The sequence below is a fragment of the Antennarius striatus genome, chromosome 1, assembly GCF_040054535.1.
Source record: "Antennarius striatus isolate MH-2024 chromosome 1, ASM4005453v1, whole genome shotgun sequence".
Lineage (NCBI taxonomy): Eukaryota > Metazoa > Chordata > Actinopteri > Lophiiformes > Antennariidae > Antennarius > Antennarius striatus.
In genome coordinates this window covers 2,411,739-2,425,844 of record NC_090776.1, presented here as the reverse complement: position 1 = coordinate 2,425,844, position 14,106 = coordinate 2,411,739, and the positions used below count along the sequence as shown (strand labels likewise).

General features: G+C 38.5%; 2 protein-coding genes across 2 annotated transcripts; both read right to left on the bottom strand.

Annotated features, from left to right (window-relative positions):
- Nucleotides 1-2,504: 2,504 nt before the first annotated feature.
- Nucleotides 2,505-6,019, bottom strand: LOC137599728 (low choriolytic enzyme-like). The gene is made up of 10 exons (XM_068320810.1): nt 5,985-6,019; nt 5,680-5,727; nt 5,511-5,538; nt 5,358-5,417; nt 4,522-4,656; nt 4,228-4,345; nt 3,700-3,878; nt 3,374-3,455; nt 3,145-3,284; nt 2,505-2,865 (listed from the first exon to the last, which is right to left on the bottom strand). Coding segments are annotated over exons 2-10 (780 nt in total). The 5' UTR covers nt 5,716-5,727; nt 5,985-6,019; the 3' UTR covers nt 2,505-2,863.
- Nucleotides 6,020-9,174: 3,155 nt separating this feature from the next.
- LOC137595790 (high choriolytic enzyme 1-like) lies at nt 9,175-12,377 on the bottom strand. Its single transcript, XM_068316104.1, has 8 exons — nt 12,333-12,377; nt 12,173-12,197; nt 11,996-12,046; nt 11,738-11,872; nt 10,751-10,871; nt 9,578-9,756; nt 9,394-9,475; nt 9,175-9,307 (listed from the first exon to the last, which is right to left on the bottom strand). Exons 1-8 carry the CDS (start codon nt 12,375-12,377, stop codon nt 9,175-9,177), a joined length of 771 nt encoding a protein of 256 aa, XP_068172205.1.
- Between the last annotated feature and the right edge of the window lie 1,729 nt (nt 12,378-14,106).

Here is a 14,106-nt window from a genome sequence, read left to right as displayed (position 1 = left end):
AATTAATCCACTCTGGATTAGCAGAAATTTGGGAAAGAGTGTGACTTTTGACGAAAGAAGTATCCGTATCAGCTTTCCAAAACGATGCCTAAAAAACGTGACTCTGCTCTCCGTGACCCAGATGAAAACATCAGGCGACTCAAACAGGAAACCTTCCGTCTGCTGCTGCTTGGGGGGGGGGGGGGTGTCGGCCAACAAACGACCCATTAGCGGTGTGTCCTGACATGAACGGGTGTGTGCGGCGTCTCACTAGTTTGGTGCACTGTCCACCTTCTCTGACACCTCCTCCCCACTCCTCCATTAACGTGCTGTTGCTAAGATACCAGCCGCTCATGTCATCTCCCTGCGTGCGTGTGTGTGTGTGTGTGTGTGTGTGTGTGAGAGAGAAACATCTTTCTCTGCTATCCTTGACACACACAAACACACACACCTCGACATAAATCATACCTCCACACCAATTACTCATGTTTAAGGTCAGTGTTGAAGAAAGACAAAAGGTGTTTTATTTCCTTCCCCCCACATCCTGCTGGCCCTGCAGACACGTTCCCACCCATTAAACCTCAAGACAACAACACTGGACTGACCCCAGGACGCCTCACAGATTGGATTGTGTTGAACATCTGTTAAAGCAAAACTACATCATACCCCAGTTCTCTATAAATACATATATACGTGTAAAAATACACAATAATATATGGAAATGAAAGTGTTGTAATAGCGTTTATTCAACTTCCATTCTACTTCAAGTTCAAAGTACTATTTACCGTCTATAACAAGACTAAATAACAAGATTTAATAAATTAAACTTCTCAAATAACTCAATGGTTAAGAGTTCACGATTGATCGATCTTGAAACATCAGGGAATGTTCCAAAAGTCCCTCAAGGATCGTTTTCGGGAAAAGTACTAGAACATTCATTTCCCGATTTGTTTCCTGTAGATAATCTTTAATGCAGGGGTGTCAAACTTGATCATACAAGGGGACAAAATTCAAGACACAGTCTATAGTGTAGGTGAAATAATCATTACTTTTATTATATCTATAATATTTTAACCCTGAAAAGGTCGATTTGAAAAGATTATAACTCCTTTTTTCCTCAACAAAATAGATAAATGATTCATTGATTGATTGTTTTGTTGCTGCTGTGACAAGTTAGGAATGATAATAAGCTGATAAGTTAGAAATGATTATAATAATAATAAGATGGTAAGGTTTAAAGACTGTTATTTGAAGATTTATAATAAGATGAACATTTAGTGGAGAGAAATGAAATACAATAAGAACGTGTTTTGAAAATGGGCTAAAAACAATAAAAATTCACAGATATGTTTTAAGAAGGGTTAAAAAGTTAAAACGCTAAAAAGTCATTAATTCATTGTTTATTTTGATAGTTATTTTTAAAAGTCAATGTTATCGTTGTTCATCAGTGCTGTCTTGATCCGATTGCCTGAGATCGATTGCTTGAGTCTTGATGTGTATTCCGGAGAATCGCGGCACTTTTTTCCCGCAGTAAAGACATTACTGACTGGAAATATCTCTCGTCATATTTGCGATTATTTCACCCCCTCATTGAAGGGTGTAACACTGCAAACTGTTGATAAATTATATTTTTAGCTAGTGATCGTAGTATAAATACAATGGGGAAGGAATAAATTTGCTTCCAACTGTAAGGAGTCCAAATGTCGTTGAAGTCGTGATTACCCAGGAGACCAAAGGCCGTAAAATCTTCCTCCTGTTGCTGACACCAGTGATTCTGTAGGGGTTTCTGGTGTTGGTCGGTACACATTTGGGTCCATATGTGAGTGTGTGAAAGCCTGCAGCATATTAGTTGAGAGGGTCGCCTCTCAAAATAAATCTTTCTCTGGAGGGCCACTTTCTGCTGGCATTAAAATTTAGCTAATTTTAGTTTTTGCCAAGGAAACGAGGAGCGCGTGCTGCAGGGAGGCGAATCCCGGCGCTGCCGAGTGATGAGTCACTTCAGTCAAATAAAACAGCAGAGCTGAGCTGAGAGGCAGCAGGCTATAGATAGATAAATAACCTGCTCATGAGGACTGAGCATGTCAGTCATATGAAGGTGTCAAATGTGTGCCTTTTTATTTATTTGATGATATAAAATTATCATAAAAAATTTAAGCATACCAAAAGATAAGTAGTTAAAAAAAAACAACAGTTTTTTCATGCTCCCCATTTCTCGTCCCCATTCGCCTGCTTCTCATCTGCCTCTCATGATCTCATCTCATTTTTCATTTTGTCAGTTATTTGGTCTTGCGATAGAAACAGACGCCTTAGAAGGTTCCTATAATATAGTATCTGAGACGAATCAGATGGTTTCTGTTCTGTGTCTCAAAGTAAATACGGTTTCTGTGAGGGGATTTAAACAGAACTAAACGACAAATGCTTTATTGATCTGATGAAATTCATATTCTGCTACAGTGCAGAACCGTGTAATAAAAGATGATGGACGAACTACACAAGAAATATTAGTTTTTTTTGTACGACAGCAATATACTGTATATACATTTATTTGAACATCAAGATATAAACAAGAAGCAATATTCACTGACATGATAAATAAATGTGAAAACTGAAACATAAAGAATATCCATTAAAATGAGAGAAGCCATGTGAAATGTTCCTTTGCCAAATAAGAATCTACAGATGACTGAAGATGAAAATGATGGAGACTTATTGCCTCCCTTTGGTAGAATTATAATATTGCACCTTGATAGTTTGTCCTTTTGGTGATTTCACAGTTAATGTCATTCAACACATTTAACTTTATTATAATTATACAGATCTTGGACCTTGAATGAGCTGATCCCAGCAGTATGGTGAAGTTGATGTTTTTCTTCCATCTGTAAAATCCTGGTTAACAAAAAAAAAAGAGAGAGATTGGGATTAATTGAAAACAATTATAAATAATGTGTTTGATATATCTACTCCTGAAAGACAAAAGTTGAATGGAGAAAAAGATTGCTGATCTATCATTTTCTGTTCGATCTCCAAACAAACACAAGTATGATGGACTTCCTCTCGGCAAAAAGAAGGCATCCAGACCTTCATGCTTCATACTGAGGTTGCTGAACAGGACAAGTTGAAACATCATACACATACTGTATAATAAGATTTTTTTTTTCCACTCACAGCATTTGTGTGTCTCACAACATTGGTAAAGCTTGTTGACTCGTCGCGTGTCAATTACGCTCATGTATCTGGCGTGTCCTAGACTATACGGCCATTTGGTAGCGATGATAGTCTGGTGACGGTTTTTTGACAAGGTGTACCTTGAGGACGACACAAACACAACATGTTGAGTATTAAAAAGTGTTAAATCCCACTGAGTCAAACCTGGAGCTACCCTGCAAATACTTACTTGCCATAATGCATGATTGAGTTGTAGTCGTAAGGTGTACCATCGCTGCTTGTCTTTACTTTGTCAAGGTTTTTTTTTTTTTCTGTGTAGAGACGAATTTCACAATAAACATAAACACTGATATCTCAGTCATATGTAAGCATAAATCAGACCGTCATCAGGCTAAAAAGTTCCTGTGTCTTCTTTTCCTTTTGGCCAAGAAGTAAGAAGTACCTGCTTAACTACTAGTATTGCCATCAGCTGTAGGTGTGCCTTCTGTCACATGCTCATCAGTGAATAGAGGATTGTTAAACCAAACCTGTGCAGGTATTAGTCGGTGAACTGACCTGGCTGAATGTTCCTGGAGATAATGTGGATGTTTTGGTCTCTGTCTAAGCGGTTCAGTTCATGGTGGAAACCCAGAGCGTGGAGAATCTGGTGCTGCACGATGCCCACTGTCACACAGCTGTCTTTATTCAAGGAGATGGGCTGTACGTAGTTTATGTAGCCCAAGTAGGACCAACACCTAACACACACACACACACACACACACACACACACACACACACACACACACACACACACACACACACACACACACACACACACACACACGTACACAAAGTAAATTTGAAAAGTAATCGTTTATCCACATGTCATCTGGTGTTTGGCCCTCTGGTTGAGGTTACAGCATCCTGAATTGCCCATTTTTAAAGGTAAGACAATGATTTTTCTGTTTTTGCGATCTAACGATAGTTCATGCTGGTTTACTCGATGTGTGTGTGTTCTTTCTACACTTCCAGAATTTTAAAATGAAAATGAAACGGTGCTTGACAAAAGTCAGTCCTCTGTTTTCAGGCTGTATGTCCTCTCACCCAGGTCCAGAATAAAAGTAGAGGAAGCTGGTCTCATTTGTCTGAGGTTTGAAGACAATGCATGTGTTCCTGTGGAAGTAGAGCATGGCAGCACGGAAGACCCGTAGGTCGGAACTGCCTGCAGAAGAAAATACTGCTGCTGAGGAACAATCCATGGAAAATAGAAAAAGCTGACACAAAAATGATTGATTTTACTATTAAATGACAATTGAACAGCAACCTGTCAAATTCAAACAGCAATTTTAGTTGACAGTGCTGACATTTACTGTATTTTTGGAGTCCAGGTATACTTACGGAACGTAGGAGAGATGCTGTAGGGCACAGTGACTGTGCGTCCAGATTTAGGCCATGTGCACAGCTTTTCGGCACAAGGTTGGGCTCTGCTGGGAAGGTCTACCCTGATGTCATCAAACTCAAATATTGATGATGCTGCACAACAAATAAACACTCAAATTGATATATTCAACAAACTTTGATGGACACGGCCCGATGAATTAACACGACAGAAAACATTATTGGTTCTCATAGTTATTCGTTAAATTTCATCTGATTGACCGTCCAAAATCCTTGAGATATTTGATTTATTAATATATAAGCCTAGAGTTTGTTATTCACCTCAATAGTACATTGTTGCATAGGGCATACAGTTTAAATATGAAATGTTTAAACCAGCAGAATTCCTGCAAAATCATACAAATCCTTTTATGATTATAACATCTGATGAGTACGTTTCTTTGACTACTTTTTTCAGCTCTTCGGTTCGCTGGGTCACTATATTCGCCCTTGTTTTTGTATTTTAGTCGATAATGTTATACAGAGATGTGAATACTTTTATGTACATGTGCTGTTGTGGAAGTGAAGTCGGGAAGTGGAGTGTGAGAGAGACATGCCGTTTACATTCAAGGGTTATTTTTAACATAAACGATCACGGTAGATGTGGCCTACTTTTAAAAACCCCATACTACATGCATTTCAGTGAATAGAATATACATGTCCTTTTTTTTTGCAGCTACAGTACCACGAATGCTATCAATCATGAAATGATTTTCATAACATAAAATTTTCATAGTAATGCCCACATGTATTTGAGTTTTAGTCACAAATGTAGAAACAGCATAAATCAGTCTTACTGTTTTGTTGTATGTCAGCATTAACTTCCTCTATGATGTCAGAGATACTTGAAGACACCTCTGAAAACAATCACAGAAAGAACAGGATGTCAGGAAAGAACGAATAATGCAATATTTTAAATTTTCATTTTTAGAAAACATTATTTTTCAGACCTTGAACATCGAAGCAACTGGTTGAACCCTGAAACGGAAAGTAAAAATAGTCTCCATATGCAGCAATAAGCTAGTAGGTTACACAATAGTATATATGGTTTCAGGATAAGATAAAAACTGCATTATCTCAGAAATGATCTTTTTAAAATCTGTTTTAAAATGAACTTACCGCCAGCAGCGAGAGGAAAAGGAAAACGGGAGTCATAATGATCCAAATCTGAAAACAGATATGAAATCAGAAAAGTTTTTGATCATCAAAGTAAAGTCATTTTTGTATTCATATTGCCTCAAGTAAAAAAACAAAACAAGATGATTTCCAAATGTTGCCAAGACCTATCATTCCCCCTTGAGAACGCCAGCGTAGAAGAAACCACATCGAAGAAAAACTCATCGATAGCCAACACAATGATGAATAGCAGCAATAATAAAAACTGTATATTAATGAGATAATAAAGATGAGATCGTTTGATTTACCTGTTGTACTTGTACACCTGCTCTGGGTAACAGGTGTCAGATCCTCTCTATGAAACTATTTTTAAGAGGGTGTGTTGGATGATTCACTTTAAACTGACACCAATCAACTAAAGTGGAATAACTGGTAGGAAGGGATGTGACACGAGAGCAGCAACAAGCGTTAGTGAACAGAGCATTCACATTTTGAAGAAATGTGACATTCCCCAACATCTGGAAGAAATAAAAGACATCGTTTGACCCCGAATCTGCAGCAAGGATGGATCTAATGAGGTTTTGCTGAAACAGAACAAGATCATTGGAAATTAAGGAGACAGTTTAGCTACAATTCAAGCATTGCACAACTAAGAAGTGAAATGATTGAAGTCCTGACAGACCGTCTCGCTCCATGTGCCAACAGTTACATCTTCACCTCCTTATTATGAAGGGGTTGGTTCTTTTCTGACATTAAAGGTGTTTAAAATGTAAATTCTTCCCATGCCCTTCACAGTCTGAGTTGATTGAGATTGAGAAAAATTCAAAAAAATCCACGACTGAGCGTATATTTTACCAGCCAAATGAACTGCCTTTTTCCTGTATATGTTAACACCATATACATTACGTTTTCCTTGAGATAACGTCTTTGTTGAACACAAACTATAAGAAGAGTCCAGAACAAAGTTGAAGCATAATTATTTTGAATATATTGATGAATGTCTCCGAGTACAATTCAGGAATTCAACTAACCAGGAGGTAAAGCAGACGATCTCTGGGCAGAACATGAGATGCTTCATTATGTAACCCACATCTTCCCAGCTTCGTGGATGACTCCTCGTGACTCCTTGATTTATCGAACCTCTATGACCTAACAGATTACCTAACGGACAGCCCCCAGTAAGTCCGTATGGGGGACTGTTTGTCTTCTATGGTGACCAGCAGCACGGGGGCGCCACAGGGGACCGTTCTCTCCCCCATTCTCTTCACCCTCTACACTTCAGACTTCAAGCACAACTACATGCCACATACAGAAGTACTCCGATGACACCACGATAGTGGCATGTATCCGGGAGGGTGATGGGGGGGGGGGTACAGGGCATTGGTGGCTGACTTCGTGGAGTGGTGCCAACAGAACCAGCTCCAGCTCAACGTCTCCAAGACAAAGGAGATGGTGCTGGATTTCCGGCGGGCACCTCCCTCTCCACAGCCGGTGATCATGGAGGGCAGTGAGGTGGGGGTGGTAGGAAACTATCAGTACCTGGGACTGCAGCTAGACAGCAGACTGGACTGGTCACTCAACTCCAACTGTGTGTACAAGAAGGGGCAGAGCAGGATGTACTTCCTGAGGAGGCTGGCCTCCTTCAACATCTGTCCTAAGTTCCTTCTCATGTTCTATCAGTCCGTAGTCTCCAGTGTGCTGTCATACGCCATTGTGTGTTGGGGTGGGGGGGCCAGGAAAAGAGATATGGACCGTCTGAACAGACTCATCCACAGAGCGGGCTCAGTGGTCGGGCTGAGCCTGGACTCTGTGGATATGCTTCTGGAGAGCAGGACCATGTCTAAAGTTAAGGCTATCATGAACAACACCAGGCACCCCCTACACACCACCTTCTCCCAGCAGAGAAGCACCTTCAGCGGCAGACTGCTGTCACACAGTTTACTGTTTATATTTTTTTAATTTTATACTGTTTTATATTTTAATTTAATTTTATACTGTTTATATTTTAATTTTATACTGTTTATATTTTAATGTAATACTGTAATATTTTTTAAATTTTATACTGTTTATTTTTTAATTTTATACTGTTTATATTTTAGTTATAGTTTAGTATATAAGTCCTGTTTTTGCTGCATGTGTCTGTCAGTGTAGTGTATGTCTTGTGGTATGTCGTGATGTCAGTGTTTCTTTTTCTCCTGGTGTTTATCCAGTATTATTCATTATGTAATGCCTGAGCAGTGGATATATACCATTTCCTCTGGGATTAATAAAGTATCTATCTATCTATCTATCTATCTATCTATCTATCTATCTATCTATCTATCTATCTATCTATCTATCTATCTATCTATCTATCTATCTATCTATCTATCTATCTATCTATCTATCTATCTATCTATCTATCTATCTATCTATCTATCTATCTATCTATCTATCTATCTATCTATCTATCTATGACTCACAAAACTTCCTCCTTGAAGGTGTGACTCCTTCATCGGTTTGTTTTCGTTTTTCAGGTTCCTCCGCATTCAGATAAACCGCATCCAAAAATATGTGTATGGTAGATTATTAACAACAGACTGGCGTCAAACAATGACATTCCTTCTGTCTGTCCGTGTGTCTGTGTTCGTTTGTGTCTGTCTGTCAGGGACAGAATTTTAGGAATCTAAAATAGAAAATTTACATTTTATTTTAATTCATTGGCTGCCATTGACATCCATAGTGTAAATTTGATTCTAACAATGTGGTTACAGAACACAACTTTCTGGGGGGGGGGGGGGTCTTGACAGATCGTTCAAAATGTTTCAAGACTGTTGGTGTTTAAACTCTGCTTCTACTTGTTAAAATCAGATCAAACAAGAATGTATTTCCTTTAAATAGTATTTTAATATTTCTGTCCTGAAAGGTATGGATTTGTACAGGCCTTGTAAAAAGAATAAAGGTAGCATACCACTGATATTTTCCATGTTTGGAAACTTAGGCTTTTACTGTTTGTATATTTATTTAGACACATGAGTCAATTTGTACATTTTTTGCCTTTAATTGTTCCCTGAATATAACGTTTACATGAGGATTTCTTGAATTGGGCTTATACTTTTTAATACTTTTATCTTTTAAGTATGTAAAGTAAATGTAAAGTAAATGTAAAGTAAAAAAACAATGGCTTTCATTAAACTGTAAACTGTCAAGGTAAGAAAAAAACCACATCACTGCTGCATTGCTGCCTTCTCTTGAAGGAAATTAAAATCACACGTCTGCATTCAGTGAAATTTCTTTGAGTTTGAATAAATAAAGTTGCAGTTTAACAGATCTGGGCTTTGTTTTAACAAGCTTGAAGTATCTTGAAGTCGTCCTTTTACTTTCAAGTCCTGGGTAGAAAATAAAGGGAAAAATTGTTACTTGTTGACATCAATTTCAGATAAATAAAACTGCAGGTCATTTGTATTTTGTTTTATACTCTTCATATATATATAATGTATATACTGTATTGTAGAGCAATCACTCACAGCAGTCATAAAGTTCATTCACACGAGCAATGTCATGGGCACTCATTTCTGTGTTGCGTCCCAAGGAAAGGTTTGGATTGCTCTTCGCAATAATTGTTGGTTTGCCGTTCCTGGAGAAGGCATATCTTGGGGAGGACAAAGAACAACAAAAAAAGTTTGAGTGTGAGAGAAACTAAATACAAAAATCACCTGCATGTAGGGAAACACTTACTTGCTGTAATGCATGACAGATTTGAAATCGTAGGGTGTTCCCAGGTTGTTTGTGGCCACCTTCTCAAAGTTTGATTCCTTTCCTGTTCAGGAACAGAGAACCAGAACAATCGAGCACATCTTTCATCGAAAGTGTGACTTCAAAAAGTTTTAAATCAAGGTGATTTTTTTTTTTTTAAACTTACCTCGCTGAATGTTCTCGGTGACGATTGAGACGTATTTGTCTCTGTCAGAGCGGACCTGCTCATGGTGGAACCCCAAAGCGTGGAGAACCTCATGCTGCACTGTGCCCAGGTACAAACAGCCTTTATTCTTCAAGGAGATGGGCTGGCCTCGGCTTTGCCGGCCCAGATAGGACCAGCACCTGACACCCCCCCCCCAAAAAAATGTTTGTCCTGAGCATCACTACGTTATAACCTATAAAGGACTATTATACACTACAGTGGTACCTCTACTTACGAATGTCTCTACATACGAAATTTTCTACTTATGAAACGCCTCAACAGGATACTGGGCTGACACTCGCAGCTCCCTCAGGTTCCTGAACACAACATTCTTATAGTTGCTCTGCCATTGGCTATTACCTAGCATCCTGGCATCCCATTGGCTAAGAGGGACCTCTGTGTGGAGTTACATGGGTGTCTATGCAGCGTCCTCGTCAATCGGCCTTTGACCCATGAAAGTTGTGTTCTGATAGTTTTACGTAAATATATTAACTTTTAGAGTATTCACTATGGAACCCAAGAAAGTGACGGAGAAAACAGGAAAAGACGAAGAAATTAGTTTTTTTGTCCGTACAAACAAAGCAAGAGATCGTAGAAAAGCCTGAAAAAGGGATGCGTTTGGTTGATCTCACCAAAGAATATGGCCGTAATGCATCTACAATCACCACGTTATTAAAACTAAAGGAAGTTTAAGGAGTTTAAGGCGTTGCGTGGGTGGTTGGAGAAGTTCAGGAGGAGGACTGGAATTCACTCTGTTGTTCATGGGGGGGCAAGAGGGCATGAACCAAAGAGGGCAAAAAACAATGAGGACAGCAGTTAAAAGGTAAATGACCATCATTTTTATTCTTTGTTTTTTACATTATGCACAACTCTCATTTATTATGTAATAATCTAATTGTAACATGTATTTGTTGCATGTTTTGATGCTTTATAAAACATTTATGTCTGAATTTTGGGGGGCTTGGAACAGATTAGGGCATTTGCATGGAAAATGTGTCTTACGAAATTTTCTACTTACAAGATTTCTTCCGGAACCAATTAATTTTGTAAGCAGAGTTACCACTGTATGTCATGATGTAAAATAATGACAAAGCATCCATTAAATAAAGTGGTGTTCATGTCGGTGGAGCCTACCCAGTTCCAGAGTAGAAGTGGACGTAGTTTCGATGGGACGAGTGCTTCCAGACGAAGCGAATGCAGGTGGAGCTGTGAAAGGTCAACAGGCTTCTAATGATGATGTTGCTTTCTTCCGCACCTGCATCGACAAAACACATTCAGGGCAATGCTTTAAAGTCTGTAAGGACTAGATAGAAAGATAGATAGATATATACTTTATTAATCCCGGAGGAAATTGTACATATCCACTGCTCAGGCATTACATAATGAATAATACTGGATAAACACCAGGACATCACAGGACATACCACAAGACATATACTACACTAACAGACACATGCAGCACTAACAGGACTTATATACTAAACTATAACTAAAATATAAACAGTATGAAATAAAATAAAATAAAATAACAAATAAAAATAATTTAAAATCAAGAAAATAGACTAAATTGTGACCAAAGAAATGGATTCCATTTGACTAAATCAAAAGTAGGACTGAAACTTTACATTTAACAAAACAAGCACATTCAGTGATGTGAGGGTATAAATAATTTAGGACATGAAAAATGCCACATGATTCCAGTTCCTTCCCTTCAGTCAAGATCAATAAATTCGTTGTGTGGTTTTTGCGAAATGTCATCCTAATATCACCCCATCATAAAAAAAACCCCCAAAACCCGAACACTGCATCTCACAACGTTGAAGAAAGGGAAATATTCCTAGATTAATGTATTTATTATAGAAAAATGAACAAACCAGCACAGCCTTGAAGGCAGTAAAAACATCCAAATGTAAAATGAGATAAAATTGATGGGATTCGTTTTACAGTACACCTATACACCATTTACTTTTACCATTTACACTACAAGTAACACTTATGTTCAGGTGTATTTCTGGATAATAACGAAATGCTTAATACAGTACTGTCTTTTTCACAATGTCGAAAGTTTACGTGGCGCTCAAGGCCATTAGCATTAGCATTAGCTAGTAAGTGGTGACTTACTGTAAGCAGAGGAGATAGAGACGGGCACGTAGACGTAGCGTCCGGTTTTAGGCCACTTGCACCCGCTGGCGACGCAGGGGTCTGCATTCCTGTCTAGATTTCTTCTAATATCACCGTGCTGAAAGACCGATGATGCTGAACAGATACACATTTAGATGAGCATCCAAATTAATTTTGATGATCTAATGAACTCAGGCTCCCAGAACCTTGTTTTATTGATCTGAACAGTATTTTTTAAAGCAGTATCGGTTGCCTTACACATGCCAGCATTCGCCGTCTCAATGACCTCAGAGACGTCTAGAGACACCTCTGTAAGTGAACAGAAGAAGAAAAAAAAAATCAAGATTATACGTATATATATGTGACTTATAATGAACAAGAGTTTAAAAATAAAAAAAATATGCCATATATGCAAAAATTAAACACTATCCTCACCTTGAACTTCTTCTCCACTTGAAATCTGAAACACAAAGGCACAGACTGAATATATATTCTTTCTATAACGTTTGGTCAATTTATGAAAATATTTTTACCTGTATATTTATAAGATAAATCACATAATAATCACTGAAAACTTTAAATATAAAACACTTACAACCAGCAAGGGCAGGATGAGGAGGAAAAGACCAAGTGAAGTCATGGTGCTCGACCTCTCCAGCCTAAGTTCAAATCTGAAAATAAAGTCAAAATACAAAGTTTTTATTTGGCACGTAAAGGAGCTGAATGAGTGAAGTAAGAACAACGAGTTGATAAGCTAACTTGCACTACCTGGACTCCGATGCAGCTGATTCTCAGCTCCTCTTTTAAGGCGGCACACACAGGATGCTACACAGTTCAACAACCGCAGGTGTGAGTCAGATCCTTGGTGTGAAGCTGTTCAAACTGTTAGAAGCTGTGAAGGAGGTCGTCGGATCCAAGCTGAACTTGCAACACAATGCAGACGTACGTAATCTAAAAAGACCAATGGAAAGAATGTATGAAAGGCTCCTTGTTATATTGAATAGAGATGTTTAGAAGTGACATCGAGCATCTTGTTCTCTTGTAGGGGGACAAAGAAATCTATTTTTACTCAAAGCAAATATATTTCTCAATGCTGTGCTCAGCAGGTCAGAGGTCAAAAACCTTCATCAGTCAGTTCTCTTGATGGACTGTAAACAGATGAATGCTCATGAATGGAAGTGGGAAACCAGTTAGTGATATCAGGAAAAAGACCGTTTCTGAAAACTTAAGATTGAATCAACAAATTGGGGATACAAAATAAAACATTTTTAAAATGAGGTTTAAATTAATCTATTTGTTAATCTATTGCTGGGTTTTGGTTGGGTCTGGTTCCCATCCCGGCTAACATTGGGAGAAAATTATGGTACAGGTGGGAAAGGTGTCCAGTTTGTCACGGGAAATAAAAAAATGATCATCGATACATCACATTCGTCAGGACAGACGGTTTTCTTCTTCCATTGAACTGAAATCGCCTGCAGCTCACTGAGAGGACACCTCTGAAAAAGTTCTGCTTGAAGGGAAATGAATTAAGTTAAAGAATGAAAACATTTCTTTTCACCTTCTTTTTGACATTACAGTAGTACCGTGAGATACGATTTTGAGATATAAGATTGTAACTCTAATAACTCTTGACTCAAATTTTTCCTACTTAAAATAACTAAAACCATTTTTATCTTTTCCAGCATTGTAAAAATCCCCAAACCCACTAAATCATAAAAAAACACACCACATTTTTTTTAATCAACCAACAGACATGGAGACTTTTGTTACTCTGCAAACGAGCACAAGGTCCGGGATCAGCTGATGTTGTATCCATTCATCAGGGCTTTCAACCAGAATTTTTTTGCCAATCGGTTCGTTCCGAACAGAAACGGAATTATAACGTTTTCGGTTTTGCGTTCCACCCATAAACTGACGTTCCTGAACCGGTTAGAACCAAAAAAAAATAAAGTTTCTGAACCGGTTAATAAGGTACCTTGTAAAATATAAATATGTAGGTATTTTGCGCACCATAAGACGCGCTTAAAAGCCTTATAATTTCTCAAAAATCAACGCTGCGCCTTTTAACATTAAGCGTCTTCTGTGTTCACTGAGTTCAGAAATCTGTAGAAATGTTTTTGTGTGATTTTAGTCACCGCCAGATTGACCATTCTCCCCGACATAGGACGTATTACGTCACTACGTACGCCGGCAGCGATGGACCAATCAGAGAACATGACGCGAGGTTCCGTCCGGCACACCTCCATTAGGTACCGGTATAGGGTATATACCGGTACTGTACCGCAGGTATGCTGTTAACCACATCTGATTGGCTGAAGACCCCCGACAATGACGTCAGCGAAGAGACAATGACGCAACGTGTAAACTCC

Bases quoted from the DNA above. Each gene is read 5' to 3' on its own strand.
- LOC137599728 (XM_068320810.1), bottom strand. From the start codon at position 5,715: ATGACTCCCGTTTTCCTTTTCCTCTCGCTGCTGGCG. The intron at 5,418-5,510 runs GTCTGAAAAATA...GATTGTTTTCAG, and splicing joins CAGTTGCTTCGATGTTCAAG to AGGTGTCTTCAAGTATCTCT. The intron at 3,456-3,699 runs GTCAGTTCACCG...GTCTCTACACAG, and splicing joins CTCCAGGAACATTCAGCCAG to AAAAAAAAAAAAACCTTGAC.
- LOC137595790 (XM_068316104.1), bottom strand. From the start codon at position 12,377: ATGACTTCACTTGGTCTTTTCCTCCTCATCCTGCCCTTGCTGGTT. The intron at 11,873-11,995 runs GTAAGGCAACCG...GTATCTGTTCAG, and splicing joins GACGGCGAATGCTGGCATGT to CATCATCGGTCTTTCAGCAC. The intron at 10,872-11,737 runs GTAAGTCACCAC...TTGTCGATGCAG, and splicing joins CTCTATCTCCTCTGCTTACA to GTGCGGAAGAAAGCAACATC.